Source organism: Chrysemys picta, unplaced genomic scaffold (genome assembly GCF_011386835.1).
Source record: "Chrysemys picta bellii isolate R12L10 unplaced genomic scaffold, ASM1138683v2 scaf1, whole genome shotgun sequence".
NCBI lineage: Eukaryota > Metazoa > Chordata > Testudines > Emydidae > Chrysemys > Chrysemys picta.
The window spans coordinates 4238321-4253617 of NW_027052708.1; the positions used below are offsets into that span (position 1 = coordinate 4238321).

The following is a 15297-nucleotide window of genomic DNA, read 5'->3' on the forward strand; positions in this document are numbered from 1 at the left end:
ATGTATTAAAGATAAAATCTAAGTAAATAATATTATCACAAAAGAATAGTTGTGACCTGGGAAGCCCTGGATTCTCCAGTAAAAACATCAGCAACTCTGTCCTTACGCAGGGCAGCGAAGCAGGGGCAGCACTTTGTCCTTCAGGTTACATAAATGTCACCAATTCATTGTCCCCAGCCTTCTCCAATAGTAAATAGAGGGGGAGCTGGTAGTGACTCCCAATATGGAGGTTGCTTCATACTTTCTATTATAAAATATTCTCAGCACCTTCTTGAGAAGCTCTCGCACCTTCCTTGATTGTTGCATCCTTTGCAATTTGGGAAGGTGTCAGTGCTGGGGCCAGAAGCTGCCTTCTCCTAGTGCAGGGAGATTCCTTCCAGGTTTGGCTAGGGTGACCAGATGTCCTGATTTTATAGAGACAGTCCCAATTTTGGGGTCTTTTTCTTATATATTACCCCCCACCCCCATCCTGATTTTTTGCACTTGCTGTCTGGTCACCCTAGATTTAGCTGAATTATAAACTGCTGAAAATCACCATTTCCCTTCTCTCACGTGAGTTCCTGAGGGTATTTTTGGTAGCACACCACAGAGAAAGTAGTGCTTTCACTCACTTAGCTTTTTTTACTTTTTTCACACCTTCCCAATTGAAAAAGACTTTTTCCCCTGGTTTCTTACTTTTTTCTAACTTTTTACGGTGGAAGAAAAGATGAAAAAATAGAAAGGGGGAGGAAGTAGCAAACCTGTAAATCCAAACACTAGAAAGGAAAATTGAATGTTTCATTTTCCAGAAGTTGAAATGATTCAACATTTTAGTTAGAGTCCAAGCAAAAATTCTCATTCTATTTCCACATGCCAGTATCTCAGATCTGTTTAAAAATTGAAATACTGCATTCAAAATACTTCACAGGAAAAATTTTGGGTTGTTGACATGCTCTAATATTTACCTTTTATTAAAAAAATTAAGCAGTATTATTTAGTTTATTTAGTCAAAGCCTTTTAAAAGCACAAGAATTAGAAAATACCATTGTTAAGGTTACCTGTGTAATGTTAATTCAGCCCCCCACCCTCCCTTGTGCATATACATTATGATACCGTCTAATTGCATGCACATGTCCTATTATTCTCACCTACCCCTAGTTCCCACCTCTTCGAGTGCACTGGGACTATGGTGCTCAGGGGATGGAGGAGCTGTTGAATATTTTTTTTATCCTCATCATTCAACATGTGATCCAGGGCCTTATTCACTCTACATACCGTACAAACACTGCACTGAATACAGAATTATTAATTTTTTCATGGGCTTTTCTAGGGTGCTCGTCACCGTAATATCAGAGTGCACCATAAACATTAACAAATTTGTCTTCATAACCCCCAGGAGATAGCAGACTCTTATGACGCCCATTTCAAAAGTGACTTAGGCACTTAGAAACCCAAGAATAACATTTTCAAAAGTGCCTAAGTGATTTAGAGATTTCAATCCCATTTTCTCCAGTAACGTAGGAGCCCAAGAACCCTGGAGACTTCACCTTCTTGTAGCCTAAGTCACTTCTGAAAATGGCCCTTAGGCTCCTACATCATTTAGGATTGGGCATCGTGATTGGGCACCAACCTGAGACCCTCAGGGCCTGACTCTTCAGAGTACTCACCATTTCTGCAGAGCTTTGCGTGTTCAAAGTATTCTCCAGACATTAATAAACCCTCACCAAACTCCAGGGAAGCAGGTGGGTAAGTATTATTAGCTCCAATTTATAAATGGTGAAACTGTGATAGAAAAGAGAAGTGACTTGCCCAAGGCCACCCAATCAGTCAGCAGCGGAGCCAGGATAAAACTCAGTGTTTTGACTTGCAGCCCTGTGCTCGTTCCCCCCACCCACACTGCCTGACTGCAGAACATCTGAGCAGTCACATCTTGTCTTGACCCTAGCGGCAGTTGTGAGTGCTCAGTGCTTCTGCTAATCAGACCCCATAAAAACTGGCTTAAGAGACCTGCTCAGCATCACCTGTGAAGTCTGCAGCAGAGGCAGGAACAGCACTGAGCTCTACTGAACGACGGTCACTGCTCTTAACAAGATCATCCTAGTTCTTCCTGCGCTCCCCTGCTCATTCTCTACAGGCCTTCCAGTTTCTACAGCGAATGAGGCAGGAGTCATACAGGCAACAGCCTGATGCTGCACAACCCAGATCTATCCATCCTGGGCACTGAAAGTGGCCAGGGCCCTGCGGGAAAAATAATTCACTAGAAAACTTAATTTTAGTGGCCAGACAATCTGGTTCCCATGTGGCTAAATGGAGCCTGTCTTCTGGGTCTATAGAGCCGCAGAGTTTTAAGACCCAAAGAAGTCATTGTGATCATCTGCTTCTCCCCTCACTAAAGGGATTCCTCCTGCTAAATGAAGTTGCAACTCCCCTCTCTGCCCCATCTTCTCTGCCCCATCTTCTATGTACAGAGTCTCCATAGGGGTACTTGACTGGCTGGAACTGGGGTCCTTACAGAAAAACCTACTACAGAAGCCCTGGATTTCAACCTTCTTCCTAATAATGTATCGTAGCTTCCAGGACTGTCTCCCACAGATAGGGTGACCAGTTGTCCCGAATTTATAGGGACAGTTCTGATTTTTGGGTCTTTTTCTTATATAGGCTCCTATTACCCCCACCCCCTGTCCTGATTTTTCACATTTGCTGTCTGATTACCCTACCCACAGAGCCCAGAGTCACTGGTGCCGTTACACACCATGAGTAAGGCTATAGGATCCTGCCCAGCTCTCTCAACAGACATCTACTCTCCTCTTTACAGCTGATACCTTTGTACCTTGGGGGCAAATCACCTCAGAGTTCTCCTGCTTCTCAGGGAGGCTGTTCCCTGCATTCCTAACTGAATTCCTTGCAGCCCTGCCCAGCTTCTCCTAACTAGCTACCCAGCCCATACCCTGGTTCTCAGAGGGAACTCCTCAGCACATGAAGATGCTGATTTCTCCCTACAGTTGCTGGAAGGAGAATCCCTTCTAAGGAAAAACACCTGGTCCCTTCCGTACGAGCTCCATCTGCCATGATCCCATCTGGCCTTCCTGAGGAGCAGTGGTACCCAGTTATAGTCTCCTCAGAAAGACCCAGATCTACTCTCTACTCTCACACTACACTAGTGGCATAGCTAGGACAGGAAATCTGGTTGGGCCCCGGCTTTCGGGGGGTGGGCAGTGATGGGAGGGGCACAGGGAGGGGTGCAGGAGGGATCCAGTGCCCTGGAGAGGGGGCAGATGGGAGGGGGGCCTTTCCTCCCTCTGCCCCTTCCAGCCGGCCTTTACTGCTCAGCAGGCACCCAAAGCTGAGGCTGCCCTGGGCACACAGGCTGTGGGACGTGCCTAGAGTAACCAGATAGCAAATGTGAAAAATTGGACAGGTGGTGGGAGGTAATAGGCTCCTATATAAGAAAAAGCGTCAAACATAAGGACTGTCCCTATAAAGTCGGGACATCTGGTCACCCTACGGTGAAGGGAGGTCCCGCTGGGGCTCGAGCTCCACCCACCCTTCCTAACCCTGGCTCAATATCCGTCAGCCCAACCGCATCCCTTTCCTGCCGGCACTGGGAGCTGCTGCCCCAGTTTCCAGCCCCAGCACTAGCCCCGCCCAGATCTGCCCCCGCAAGGCACACCCCCCGCTGGGCTAGCGCTGGGGTCAGAGACCAGCAGGAGAGAGACAGGGCCAGGCTGACGGACACTGAGCTGGGGTTGGGAGTCCCAGCCTGTGGATTTGGGGGGCTCCAGCCCTGATTGGGTGGGCCTGGATGCGAACTGGGTGGGCCACAGCCCACCCGTGGTTACACCCCTGCACTACACTAGCTGCACACAAGCATTCTCCTGGTCCAGTTTTAGGGCAAACTCCTGGCTCTGTTGAAGTCAATGGAGGTTTTAGCATTGCCTTCAGTGGGGCCAGGATTTCACTCTTAGCCTTGAAATGTTATTTGGCTACCAAGATCCTTGAGCTGTTTGGATCCAGTGCACACACACTGCACCTGTCAGGTCGCCATACTAGTACATACTGTACCTGACACAGCCAGTGGGTGTGCCCTGCACTGACTCTGCTGTTGTCTTTTAACATTGTCAGTCTCTCCTGGCTGCACCTGGGTCTGAACTCAGTGAGTAATTCCTAACTTACCACCTTGCTGTAGGACTCACTGATTCTGAGACACATGCAAAGACTGAGATTCACATCCCAAGGGAGTCACAATATTCACCAACAGAGAACATCCCCTTCCCCTGCTTAGTGTGGTGTGAATTGATCAGCTGGAATCTCACGTTGGACTCAGAGATGACACCACACTTCAGGGGACAGCTCCAGTCAGAACCACCAGTGCCTGGAACTATCTAACACTAGGAGCTCCTGCACTGGACCCAGGTGAACCAAGAAAGTTGCCACCTACTGAGCAAAGATCAGAGGGAACTAAGGGAATTTACCAACAATAACCTGTTCCTGACCACCATGAACCCAGCTCTTCCATTGGCCAAACTACCTCAAGGCAAACTTGCCTAAATCATTCATGACCCACCTGCTAAGTGCTTGTGCAGACACCATTCACTGGCTTCCAGGCATTTAAGCCTGGATAAAGGGATTACAAACCTCAGTAGCCATTCCACAAGCACACACAGAGACTATTTTCCCAATCAGTAACCTGCAGGAATTCCCTCGCTCACTCATTTACAAGGTCTGTTGGCAAGCCCCTCTGTCAAGCTCAGAGTGTTACAATCCTTATAGGATCTTCCACTTATAGATTCAAAAGAATAAGTGTCTTCTGACAGAGGTTGTTCCCTTTAACACTGTGATACACTCTGACCACTGGCTTATACCTTCTTATTGAGAAACAGTCCATAATTTCATGCACACTCTGTATTATTTTTAGTGTATAACAAGGAGCGTTATTCAGTGTGTTTCCCATCTCTCCTGAGCCCAGGTCGCTCTGAATCACTCAGACTGCTGAATGGAGAGAGCAGGTGCGATGGGAGAGTTGAGATTTCCCTCCATGGTGCATGGAGCAGAGTGCTGGATGACCAGTGGGACATGAATGATGCCAGCGTGGTGTGCAGGCAGCTCCAGTGCGGAGTCGCAGAGAAATCTTATAACCCCTCTAAGTCTGAGCGAGGAACGGGCCCTGTGGGGCTGAGAAGGGTCCAGTGTGTAGGAAATGAGACTCGTCTGACTCTCTGTGACAACTCCACGTCTGAGACAGCCCAGGCAGGAATTGCTGAGGATGTCGGTGTCATTTGTTCAGGTGATTCCTTTCCAAATCTCACAAACATTTTCTGTTCAGTGGGAAAATACATATTAACAGCTGGGATCTATCCCTGCAGGGAGCAGGCAGATCAGACTGGTGAATGGGGCAGGTCGTTGTGCCGGGAGAGTGGAGATTTATTACAATGGCAGCTGGGGGACAGTCTGTGATGATTCCTGGGATCTGTCAGACTCCAATGTCATTTGCAAACAACTGGGATGTGGACGTGCCATCAATGCAACTGTCTCTGCTCATTATGGGCAAGGATCCGGGCAGATCTGGCTGGATGATGTGAACTGCTCTGGGAACGAATCCGATCTCTGGACATGTCCTTCCAGGGGCTGGGGCCAGCACAACTGTAGACACAAAGAGGATGCAGGAGTTCTCTGTTCAGGTCTGTTCTGTGAGTGCTCTTGTGAGCCGTGTTACCAGGGGATTTAATGGAGCGGGCAGATGTTTAAGGAGATCGTTGAGAATGATACTTTCCCTGGCTGTCTCTGCCTCCCTTTCCCTTGTGTAACTACCTACCAGGGTCACCATTAGAAAGTCCTCAGCTACCACCCAGAGGTATTGGAGATATTGGAAGATTTCCCTAATGTTACAATCCTGCATCCCAGATATCAGAAGGAGACTGTATAATGGAAACCAGTGACTGAAAAGGATGTAGGGTCCTAGTGGAGAAATAACTGAACATGAGCTCCCAGTGCCGTGTGTGACAAAATGGGCTAATGCAAACCCTGGATGTATAAACAGGGGAGTAGTGATAGGAGTGGGGACTAAATTTTACTGTTGTACATGGTACTGGTGAGACAGATACTGGAATACTGTGTCCAGTTCTGATGGCCACAAAAATTGGAGAGGGAGCAGAGAAGAGCCACAAAAGTGATCTGATGAATAAAAGCCTTACGGTGAGAGATTTAAGATGCTGAATCTATTTAGCTTATCAAAATGATCAAGAGATAACTTGATTTTAGTGCATAAGTTCCTTCACAAGGAGAACATACCACTTACTAAAGGGTTCTGGGGTGGGCCTGGGGATGAGGGGCTCATGGTGCAGGAGGGGGCTCAGAGCTGGGGCAGAGAGTTGGAGTATGGAGGGGGTGAGGGCTCCAGCTGGGGGTGTGGGCTATGGGGTGGGGCTGTGGCAGAGAGAGAGGACGCCCCCCAGCCCTCTCTTGCTGCAGCAGACTGGGGTCAGGAGAGAAGCACCTCTTTCCCCGCTGCGGCAGCTCCGGGCCAGGAGAGAGGCGCCTCTCCTTGGCCGTGGCAGATCAGGGCTGCGGCCAGGGGAGAGGTGCCAGTCCCCGATCGCAGCAGCTCCGGGGCTGGGGAAGAGGCGCCTTTCCAGTCCAGGCCCCCGGGGCTGTGTTGCTATGCGACCCTTGATAGTCTGCTGCGCGGTCACATGGCCATGCAACTTAGAGGAAACTTAGTCTTGGATCACTAAATCTATCTTGCCATGGAGTCACAGACAGTCCCCTTAGACTCTACAGTCTATCTTGTCACCTAGACAAATTGGACTGGATAATTGGTCACTTAGACCAAAAATCACACCATATTTACGTTTCTTCCAGTCCCAAAAGACCAGTCACATACCCCAGATTAGTTAGTACCCTGGATCTTACAACAAAGACAATGCCTGTAGCCAATCCTGTAATAAACTATATACACGTCTATTAAATAGATAAAAGAAATAAAAGGGTTAATTACATGGTTAAAGCAAGCAATCATCTACACACAAATGAGTTACCATTTACATCCTAGGAGTGACCGAGTCGTAGCGATCTGTCAATTCCAAATGTCCTTCAGCGCTGACCCAGGGGTAACCCCTTGGGGTCTCTGGCTTCAGTTTGGTGTCTCTAGCCCTGTCACAGTTCAAACAGACAAAAAGATGAACAATTTTCATGTCTACTATTTTCATTTCCCTCTTCCAGCCTTCAAAGTGATGGGACGAGGCCTTCTGCATGTGCTGCTCCCTGGGTGCGATAAGGCCATTAACCAATCCTGTATATTGTGATGATCCTTGATGGCCCATCTGATTTTGATATTCCTTGGGGATGGAAGGGGGGATGATTCCTGTGCCCGAGTTCACAAGTTCAGAGCCAACATTTTCAAACTTATAAAGCAAAACTTACATATTTTCTTGTAGCATGGACCACAGACATTACAAGAGAGATTAATGCCTGCAGTAACTAACCATCATTTCATAGAATCTAAGCACAAAATACATTCCTACAAGATTAATACCTGTTTTGAGCAAAACTAACACACAGGTGACCTGGCCTGGTCTCCAGCTATGAGATTGTCAGTTCTCAGCTGCAGCCTGCTCAAGAGCTGGCATCTGGCCTGCCAATGTTACAATCCTCTCTGACCTTAATCTATTACAATCTGTATGTAGCTGCTGGTAAATGGTGGCTTCCAGAGATGCCCATTGTATTTCTAAGGGGCCTGTGGGATCTAAAAGAGTCTTTGATTCTTGGAGTGCTTCTGACACTTGCTCCTACAGAATGATGCCAGGATCATTAGCGATCGCTGGTATTTCACTCTTCACACCCCAGTTCATTTCAGAATCAGACGATTTAAATTCCCCTTTTGTGCATTTCCTTCTAGAGTTCACAGATCTGAGGCTGGTGAGCGACAGTGACTGTGCTGGGCGGCTGGAGATTTTCTACAATGGGACGTGGGGCAGTGTTTGCTCCAATCAGATGTCTAGAGACACCCCAGCAATTGTCTGCAAACAGTTGAACTGTGGAGACGGAGGGCAGATTGCAAGAGACTTTGAATATGGAGCAGGTTCTGGTCCCACATGGCTGGACCATATTGTATGCAGTGAGCAGCACAGCTCCCTCTGGCAGTGCCTGTCAGAGCCCTGGGATCCAAAGTCCTGTGATAACCGAGCAGAAGAGACCCATATTTCTTGCACTGGTAATTCTGAAACTACCTGCATGCAGGCATGCAGACACACAACATATATGTGATGTGTTCAATTAATTGAAGGTTTAGGATAGAACTTGTTATTGTTCACATCTCAGTGTAGGCAGATGTAAATTCTCAACACAAGATACAAACATATTTTCATGATGTTTTATAGGTATAAGCATTTGTCTGATTAACAACAAACATGGAAGTTAATCAATTAATTATAAAAGAGACCAGTGTTATACAGTGCGCTAAGGTAGTGTGAGAGTGAAGAAAAGCCTCTCCCTAGAGACCATCATTAGGCAGCTCTGTGGTTATTAATCCTTTTGGGATGAACAATCAGAGATGGGCCCAGGCTGTGCAGTTTGGGTCAGAACTGGAATCCCCCACAGGTCTGTGTGCATGTGGGCCTGTGTGTCTGAGTAACAGCTGAATAGCAAATTAATTAGGTATTAAATGACCCAGAGTTCACATCTCAGTTCATACAGTGCTGAAATTAGGGTTTTAAAATACAGATAAATTCTACTCCCACATCACACACACAACCCAGTGCATTCACACACAACCCAGTGCATTCACCTCGGCTTTTTCTCTTCATAGGGAAAAAAGCAAAACCAACTCAGACCCTGTTTGCCGAATGCCCAAACTCTCCAAGCTGCACAGGTATCTCTGCTTCTCACTGTCTCCCTCTTGGTCCCTAAGGACTTTCCCAGCTGTCCCAGTAACATGTGAGGTTTTTGCATTTCCAGACCAGGAGAAGTTACGTGTCGTGGGAGGAGAGGACGGATGCTCGGGGAGAGTGGAGGTTTGGTACCGTGGCTCCTGGGGAACAGTTTGTGATGACTCCTGGGACATGGCAGATGGTAACGTTGTGTGTAAACAGCTGGGCTGTGGATCTGCTGTATCTGCCCCGGGCGAGGCTGCGTTTGGCGAGGGGACTGGTCCCATCTTGGTGGAGACGCTGAATTGCAGAGGGACAGAGTCATCTCTCTGGGACTGTTGTTCCAAGCCCTGGGGTGAGAGTAACTGTGACCATAAGGAAGATGCTGCCGTGAATTGCTCAGGTGAGTGACAGGAGATGTTTCTGCTACATGCTGTAATTTTCAGGGAGGAGGATGGATCAACCCATCCCCATATCCCTTTGGTCACAGACCAGGCCCTCACATCTCCTGTGTGCAGGAGCATAATGGATGCTGTGGACGCAGGGGTAGCTCCAGGCAGCAACGCAGCAAGCGCATGCCTGGGGTGGCAAGCCCCGCGGGGGGCGGCCTGCCGGTTGCTGTGAGGGCGGCAGTCAGGCGGCCTTCGGCGGCATGTCTGTGGGAGGTCCCCCGGTCCCGCGGTTTTGGCGGCAATTCGGCGGTGGATACGCCGAAGCCACAGGACCGGCAGATCACCCACAGGAACGTCGCTGAATCCACGTGACCGCGGACCGCCCGCGGGCATGCTGCCAAACGCCACCTGACTGCCGTGCTTGGGGTGGCAAAAAACATAGAGCCGCCCCTGTGTGGGTGGGACCTTTGTGGGGTCAGATTGGCTCAGGCATCAGCCCACGTAACCCCTTCATCCATCACAGGCCCCAGTGTGCTGGTTTGTTACTAGAGTCCTCATTGCTGTACAGAGCACAAGGGACTTGGGCCCTAAATCACTAACAAACAGGCCCTGTGCTGCTGTGAGGGAGTTTGTGGAGGTGACAGCTGGAGACAACCAGGGACTCTCAGAGGTGAGGTTCCCCCTGGGAACAAACACGTCACCTTCCACTTGCTCCAGGCTCCAACTATCCTCTCTTTCCCTTTGCAGGTCTGACAGAGAGGACAGATTCTCCGAATACCCCAGGTAAAGCATCCTCCTCCTCCCATCAAGGGTTAAATTTCCCTGTGCTGGGTCACAGAGGAGGAGCTGCAAGCTGCAGCCTGCCAGAAGGAGCTCCTTTCCATGGCCTGTGACATCTGAGGATGATGACAGCTGAGGGAAGTGACAGCTGGAGGCCCCAGGGAGTCTCAGAAGGGACATTCCCCCTAGTAACGAACACCTCACCTTCCCCTCACTCCAGACTTCAACTCTCCTCCCTTTCCATTTGCAGGTCTGACAGAGAGGACAGATTCTCCGAATACCCCAGGTAAAGGATTCCCCTCCTCCCATCAAGGGTTAAATTTCCCTGTGCTGGGTCACAGAGGATGAGCTGCAAGCTGCAGCCTGAGGGAAGGATCTCCTTTCCATGGCCTGTGACATCTAGGGGCAAATGACACCGGGGTGGGAGCTGCAGGCCCTGCTGAGCAGGACAATTCCTGTCTGCTGGCTCCAGCTGACAGAGCAGGGCCCATTATTTAAACAGCAGCCTGTGAGCTGCCCCCATGGTGCACAGACTGTGTCCCAGCCGTTTACTCTGCTGTCCTGGGCTGTGCAATGAGTGACTGGGGAGCTCCCCGGGGCCCCTCTGACTCTCACAGGATAATCTTTCCCTTTTGCATGTTCATTTTCATCCAGTTCCCTCGCGCCGTCCTCCGACTGACAGTGGGAGAGTCACGGTGCCCGTGGTCGTCTGCATTATCCTGGGGGCCCTGCTCTGCCTGGTCTTAATCATCCTGGGGGCACAGGTGCGAAGTGCCAGGGCACAGCACAGAGGTGGGTGCTGATTGGTGTCACTGTGTGAAATGCCTCTGCAATAATAATAATCAGACCTCAAGTATCGGGGGTAGCCGTGTTAGTCTGTATCCACAAAAACAAGAAGGAGTCTGGTGGCACCTTAAAGACTAACAGATTTATTTGGGCATAAGCTTTCGTGGGTCAAAAACCTCACTTTTTTGACCCACGAAAGCTTATGCCCAAATAAATCTGTTAGTCTTTAAGGTGCCACCGGACTCCTTCTTGTTTTAATCAGACCTCATGGTTCAGGGCTTCAGCCAGTGGCCTGCAGGGGTCAGGAAGGAATTCTGGGAAGCCCCTATATTTGTGTTTTGGTTTTTTTTGTTTTGTTTCTTGCCCTGCTCTGAAGCATCAGACATTAGCTAGAGAGGGAGATGTGACACTGGATGAACTGGACCAGTCCTCTGACGTGGTCCAGAGAAAGCTCTTTCTAAGATATCTGGCTGGTGAGTCTTTTTCACATGCTCAAGGTCAAACCAATTGTCAGATTTGGGGTCAGGAAGGAAATTTCCCCAAGGAAAAAAAGGACCTTGGGGAATTTTACCCTCCTCCGAACCATGGATCACCTGCCAGGATTATCTAGGCATCTCTCACCTAGTCAGTTCCCTGCCAATTCCCTTGGGCATTGGTGGTACCTTAATCACTCCTGTTTTCTGCCCGTAGCACACAAGAGATTATTCTCCTGAGGACTGAAATGCTTTAGTCTAAGTGCATCTTTGGGCTCAAACCTAGGGGTATCTGGGTGAAATGCAGTGGCCCTTGTTATACAGGAGGTCAGACTAGATGTTCTAATGGTCCCTTCTGGCTTTAAACTTGATGAAAAAAAAATGTTATCATCATTTTGCAGATAAACACCAGCATGGGGGAAGAATTATTTAAGCTGCTCCAAAGGGGAATAGCCCGGAATAATGGGATGAGATGAAAAAGGAAACATTTAAGATGAATGTGAGGAAGCTTCCGCACAGCGAACTAGCTCTGGGAGCCATCATCAAAGGGCTGTTGTGGAAAGAAACCCTGTCCCCTGGCTCATTTCAATTTCAGCAGTGAGAATGTGCTGTAGGGTTCAGGCTCGCACTGGGCCCAGGGGGAGGGGCTGGATGATCCCATAGTGTTTCCCATCTCTGGTTTCAAAGACCCTGTGCAAACCCTGCCCCTTGTTTTCAGGCTCCAGGAGACCCTTGGATCCCTTGTCTGAGGCCGTGTACGAGGAGATTGATTATAACCTGAGGAGAGAGAAGCAGGAGATGTTCAGTCGCTCAGGTCTGTGTGTCTCACTCTCAACAGGGAGCAGCTATCTAATGCCATTTCCATCTGAGGCCCTGACCCAGAGTTCAATCACTGCAGCTTCAGCCCTGTGAGCTTGTCATTGGAGCTGGGCACAAGTTTTCATTACAAAACGTTTTGGTGAAAATTGCAGATTCAGAGAAACCGAAACATTTCACAAATTCCTGTCAATTTCACCCAATTGTTCCAAGTACACACAAAACAATTCATTTCAACACTTTCTAAAGAAAACATTTTGTTTTTTCAATTTGATATTACTTTTCCATTAGAAATTTCCTTTAATTTTATCTATACAAACAAACAAAAATTAACTAATATCCAAAAGAACACCAAATGGTTCCATTCAACATTAAACTTTTTTTTTACTTTTGTATTTGTCCAAAATTGCCCCCCCCCCCCCCCCAAAAAAAAAAAAAAAGGCATTTTTGGCTCAACTCAAAACAATGTTGGGTTTCTTTTTGGCTTTTTTCCCCAATGGCCAGAGAACCAAACCATCTGTTTTTTTGTTTGTTTGTTTGTTTGTTTGTTTGTTTGTTTGTTTGTTTGTTTTTTGCCAAGCTCTAGCTGTTGGAGCTGGGTCTGTGATGAGATCAGCAATTACTCATGTAGACTGAGGGAGATGAGTTTCCTTCCCACCATACACTGAGTGTCCCAAGTCTAGGGACAGTTAATGTCACTCTGCCTGTCCTGCAGCCTTGGAGTGTAAACAGTGAGGGGTCAGGAAAGCGACTGCCTGGGACCAGGCTAAACTATCATTTGAAAACTGCTCTGGAGCATTGGATGTTCTGTGCCCCCTTCCATTGCAGCCACTGGTCTGCTGGGTCGGCTCCCTCCCTGCCCCCAAAGCAGAGAGATCAGCCCAGGAGATCCTCATGACTTTGAGTCATGGCCCTTTTATCCTTTGTTCCATTTTGTCTCAATGTCTGATGGGAACATCCTGCCCAAGGGCTGTGCTGTGATCGGGCTCTGGGAACATGCTCAGGGCATCCCCCAGCACCACTGCAAAAATGGTTACAGTGAATCACAGACTCTGCTCTGCGCCTGTCTTGGCCTTATCTGGAAACACCACGGAGAGGGGGGAGGCGGGTATTTACCCTTAAGAAGGAGGAGTCCCCTCTGTGGCTGAGGAGGCCAGGACAATTGTGGAACTTCCCTGGACCAGCAGCCAGAGACGTGCCCTTCACTCACCCCAGACAATTTCAGGTCAGATTGCAGCATCCCCTCAGTCACATTTACCACAGTAACATGGAGATTTCTCTTGGAGAGTCTGTGTCAGCCTCTCACCGCTCAGAGTCACTGTGAGTCACCATCTCCTGTAGAAGAAGGAATAGACTGAGACTGGAAATCCTGTCCCTGGCCCCGGATGTGTTCCCTGTCCCACAGTTCTGCTGTTCTCACTGTGATGAATTTCTGGTTCTCGTCTCTCCAGTCTCCTATTCAGGTGACTCAGTGACGAAGCTGCCGTATTACACCGGGGACAGCGAGGGGGAAAACGATCCTGGATCAGAACAAGGTAACGGGGGAGGGGCAGACTCAGGCTGAATGACCCAAATCTGGGCAGAGAACAGAATTTCTATGACACTTGCTGCAAACACAGCTATTTTCTCACACGATTCCCGTTTTACACAGTCGGGTCTAATCCCATCGAATAAGATTTCTGTCAGAAATCTCAGGATGGGAACATGTGACCATCTCCTGAGCACACACCCCTTGGAGTGGCTCCCAGTGACTTCCCCAGGTGAGGTGCTGGAGGAAATGGAGTAGTTTCTTCGGTGGAAGGCGTCTGTGCACAGCAGACCTCATTTCTCACCTCTGAGAGAGATGAGAAGATTGTCCTGTGTTGTTAGTACAGATGGGCTCAGCCCAACTCACTGATCGGAACCCACCAGAACATTGTGGGGTGAGATTTGCAGATTCTAACCCTAGCTCCAGATCTCAGTTTTGCAGCTGACAACTGTTGCCATAAAAGCTGAATCAAAACCCTGGATCTGAACTTCCTGGCCTGGGCCCATCTCTAGTTATAAACAGGGTGGCATTTCTACCCCAGCTGCTCTCAAGAAGTTCATGATTTGGGCCCTTTGGGAGTTTAGCCTGTGGCTGGGGGAGGAGACACTGAGCAGATGAGCCAGTTCTGCTGAGAAGCTGGAGCACTGCCAAGCTGAGCCCTGGGCTGCCTGAGAGGCTAGTGGAGAGCAGGAGCTCACAAAGGATCAGGCCAGTGACCTCCCAGCGGGAGCTTTAATTCCTGCAGAGGGGAGGTTCCCCCTCCCCAGGGTAACAGGAAAATTCAAACCTGTCTGCAGAGATCAGCTGGATTCACACAGGCCGGCTCTGGCCTGGCAGCGCCCATGTTCCAACCTGTTATCTCAGCACAAGCCCAGATCCTGCTCCCACTGAAACACATACAAGAGCTGCTCTTGGATTCTGCAGGGACAGGATTGGCCCCTAGTTATTTCTGGGACTCCTGTTTCACTGTAGTTCTCTTACTTGTGCCCTTCACACCATGGGCCCCTGCGACTTCCCCTCTCATGTGCCATGATAAACAGCTCTAGTTATAAGGGCCACCTGCGCTGAAGAGACACCGCTGGTGCCATGGGCTGAGTGTGGTGTTTGCTGTTTAAGAGGGAGCTTTCCCGGGGGGGTCTCAGCTGGATTACGATAATGTGGAGGAACCTGCCTTGAGCGACGTCCCCCAGACTCCAGATGGCCGAGGTGAGCAGTGTATCCGCCTCCTGGAAGCAACGTCACCTTGATGAAAAACTAACTATTTCCCTGTAGGGACAATCATGTTTTGTTAAGAAAACCACAAAGTTCACCCACCAGTATTGTCTATTGGCATAATGCTGGGGGCGCTGACCAGGTGCATTACAAGAGCTGTGTGGAGGCCCAGGGGTAGGGAAGCGTGTGATGTCCTAGGGCATGATAAAAAGAAACAGAGGGTCCTGTGGCACCTTTAAGACTAACAGAAGTATTGGGAGCATAAGCTTTCGTGGGTAAGAACTTCACTTCTTCAGATGCAAGTAATGGAAATCTCCAGAGGCAGGTATACCTGGTATACCCTGCATCTGAAGAAGTGAGGTTCTTAGCCATGAAAGCTTATGCTCCCAATACTTCTGTTAGTCTTAAAGGTGCCACAGGACCCTCTGTTGCTTTTTACAGATTCAGACTAACACGGCTACCCCTCT

The 15297-nt window shown here is 48.9% G+C and overlaps 1 protein-coding gene and 1 long non-coding RNA gene across 2 annotated transcripts in view; both read left to right on the forward strand.

Moving 5' to 3' along the window:
* The window catches only part of LOC122173448 (deleted in malignant brain tumors 1 protein-like), a 492944-nt gene extending 482809 nt beyond the window's left edge, over positions 1-10135 (forward strand). The window contains exons 17-23 of the mRNA XM_065578734.1: positions 4946-5263; positions 5343-5657; positions 7874-8188; positions 8783-8845; positions 8932-9246; positions 9983-10018; positions 10074-10135. Of these exons, the coding sequence (XP_065434806.1) occupies positions 4946-5263; positions 5343-5657; positions 7874-8188; positions 8783-8845; positions 8932-9246; positions 9983-10018; positions 10074-10135 (1424 nt within the window). The remainder of the gene's footprint in view (positions 1-4945; positions 5264-5342; positions 5658-7873; positions 8189-8782; positions 8846-8931; positions 9247-9982; positions 10019-10073) is intronic.
* A 13-nt stretch (positions 10136-10148) lies between these two features.
* Positions 10149-15068, forward strand: LOC135977510 (uncharacterized). The gene is made up of 4 exons (XR_010594974.1): positions 10149-10301; positions 10670-10807; positions 11993-12088; positions 13542-15068. It is a non-coding gene; the product is annotated as an uncharacterized LOC135977510 (long non-coding RNA).
* Positions 15069-15297: the final 229 nt, after the last annotated feature.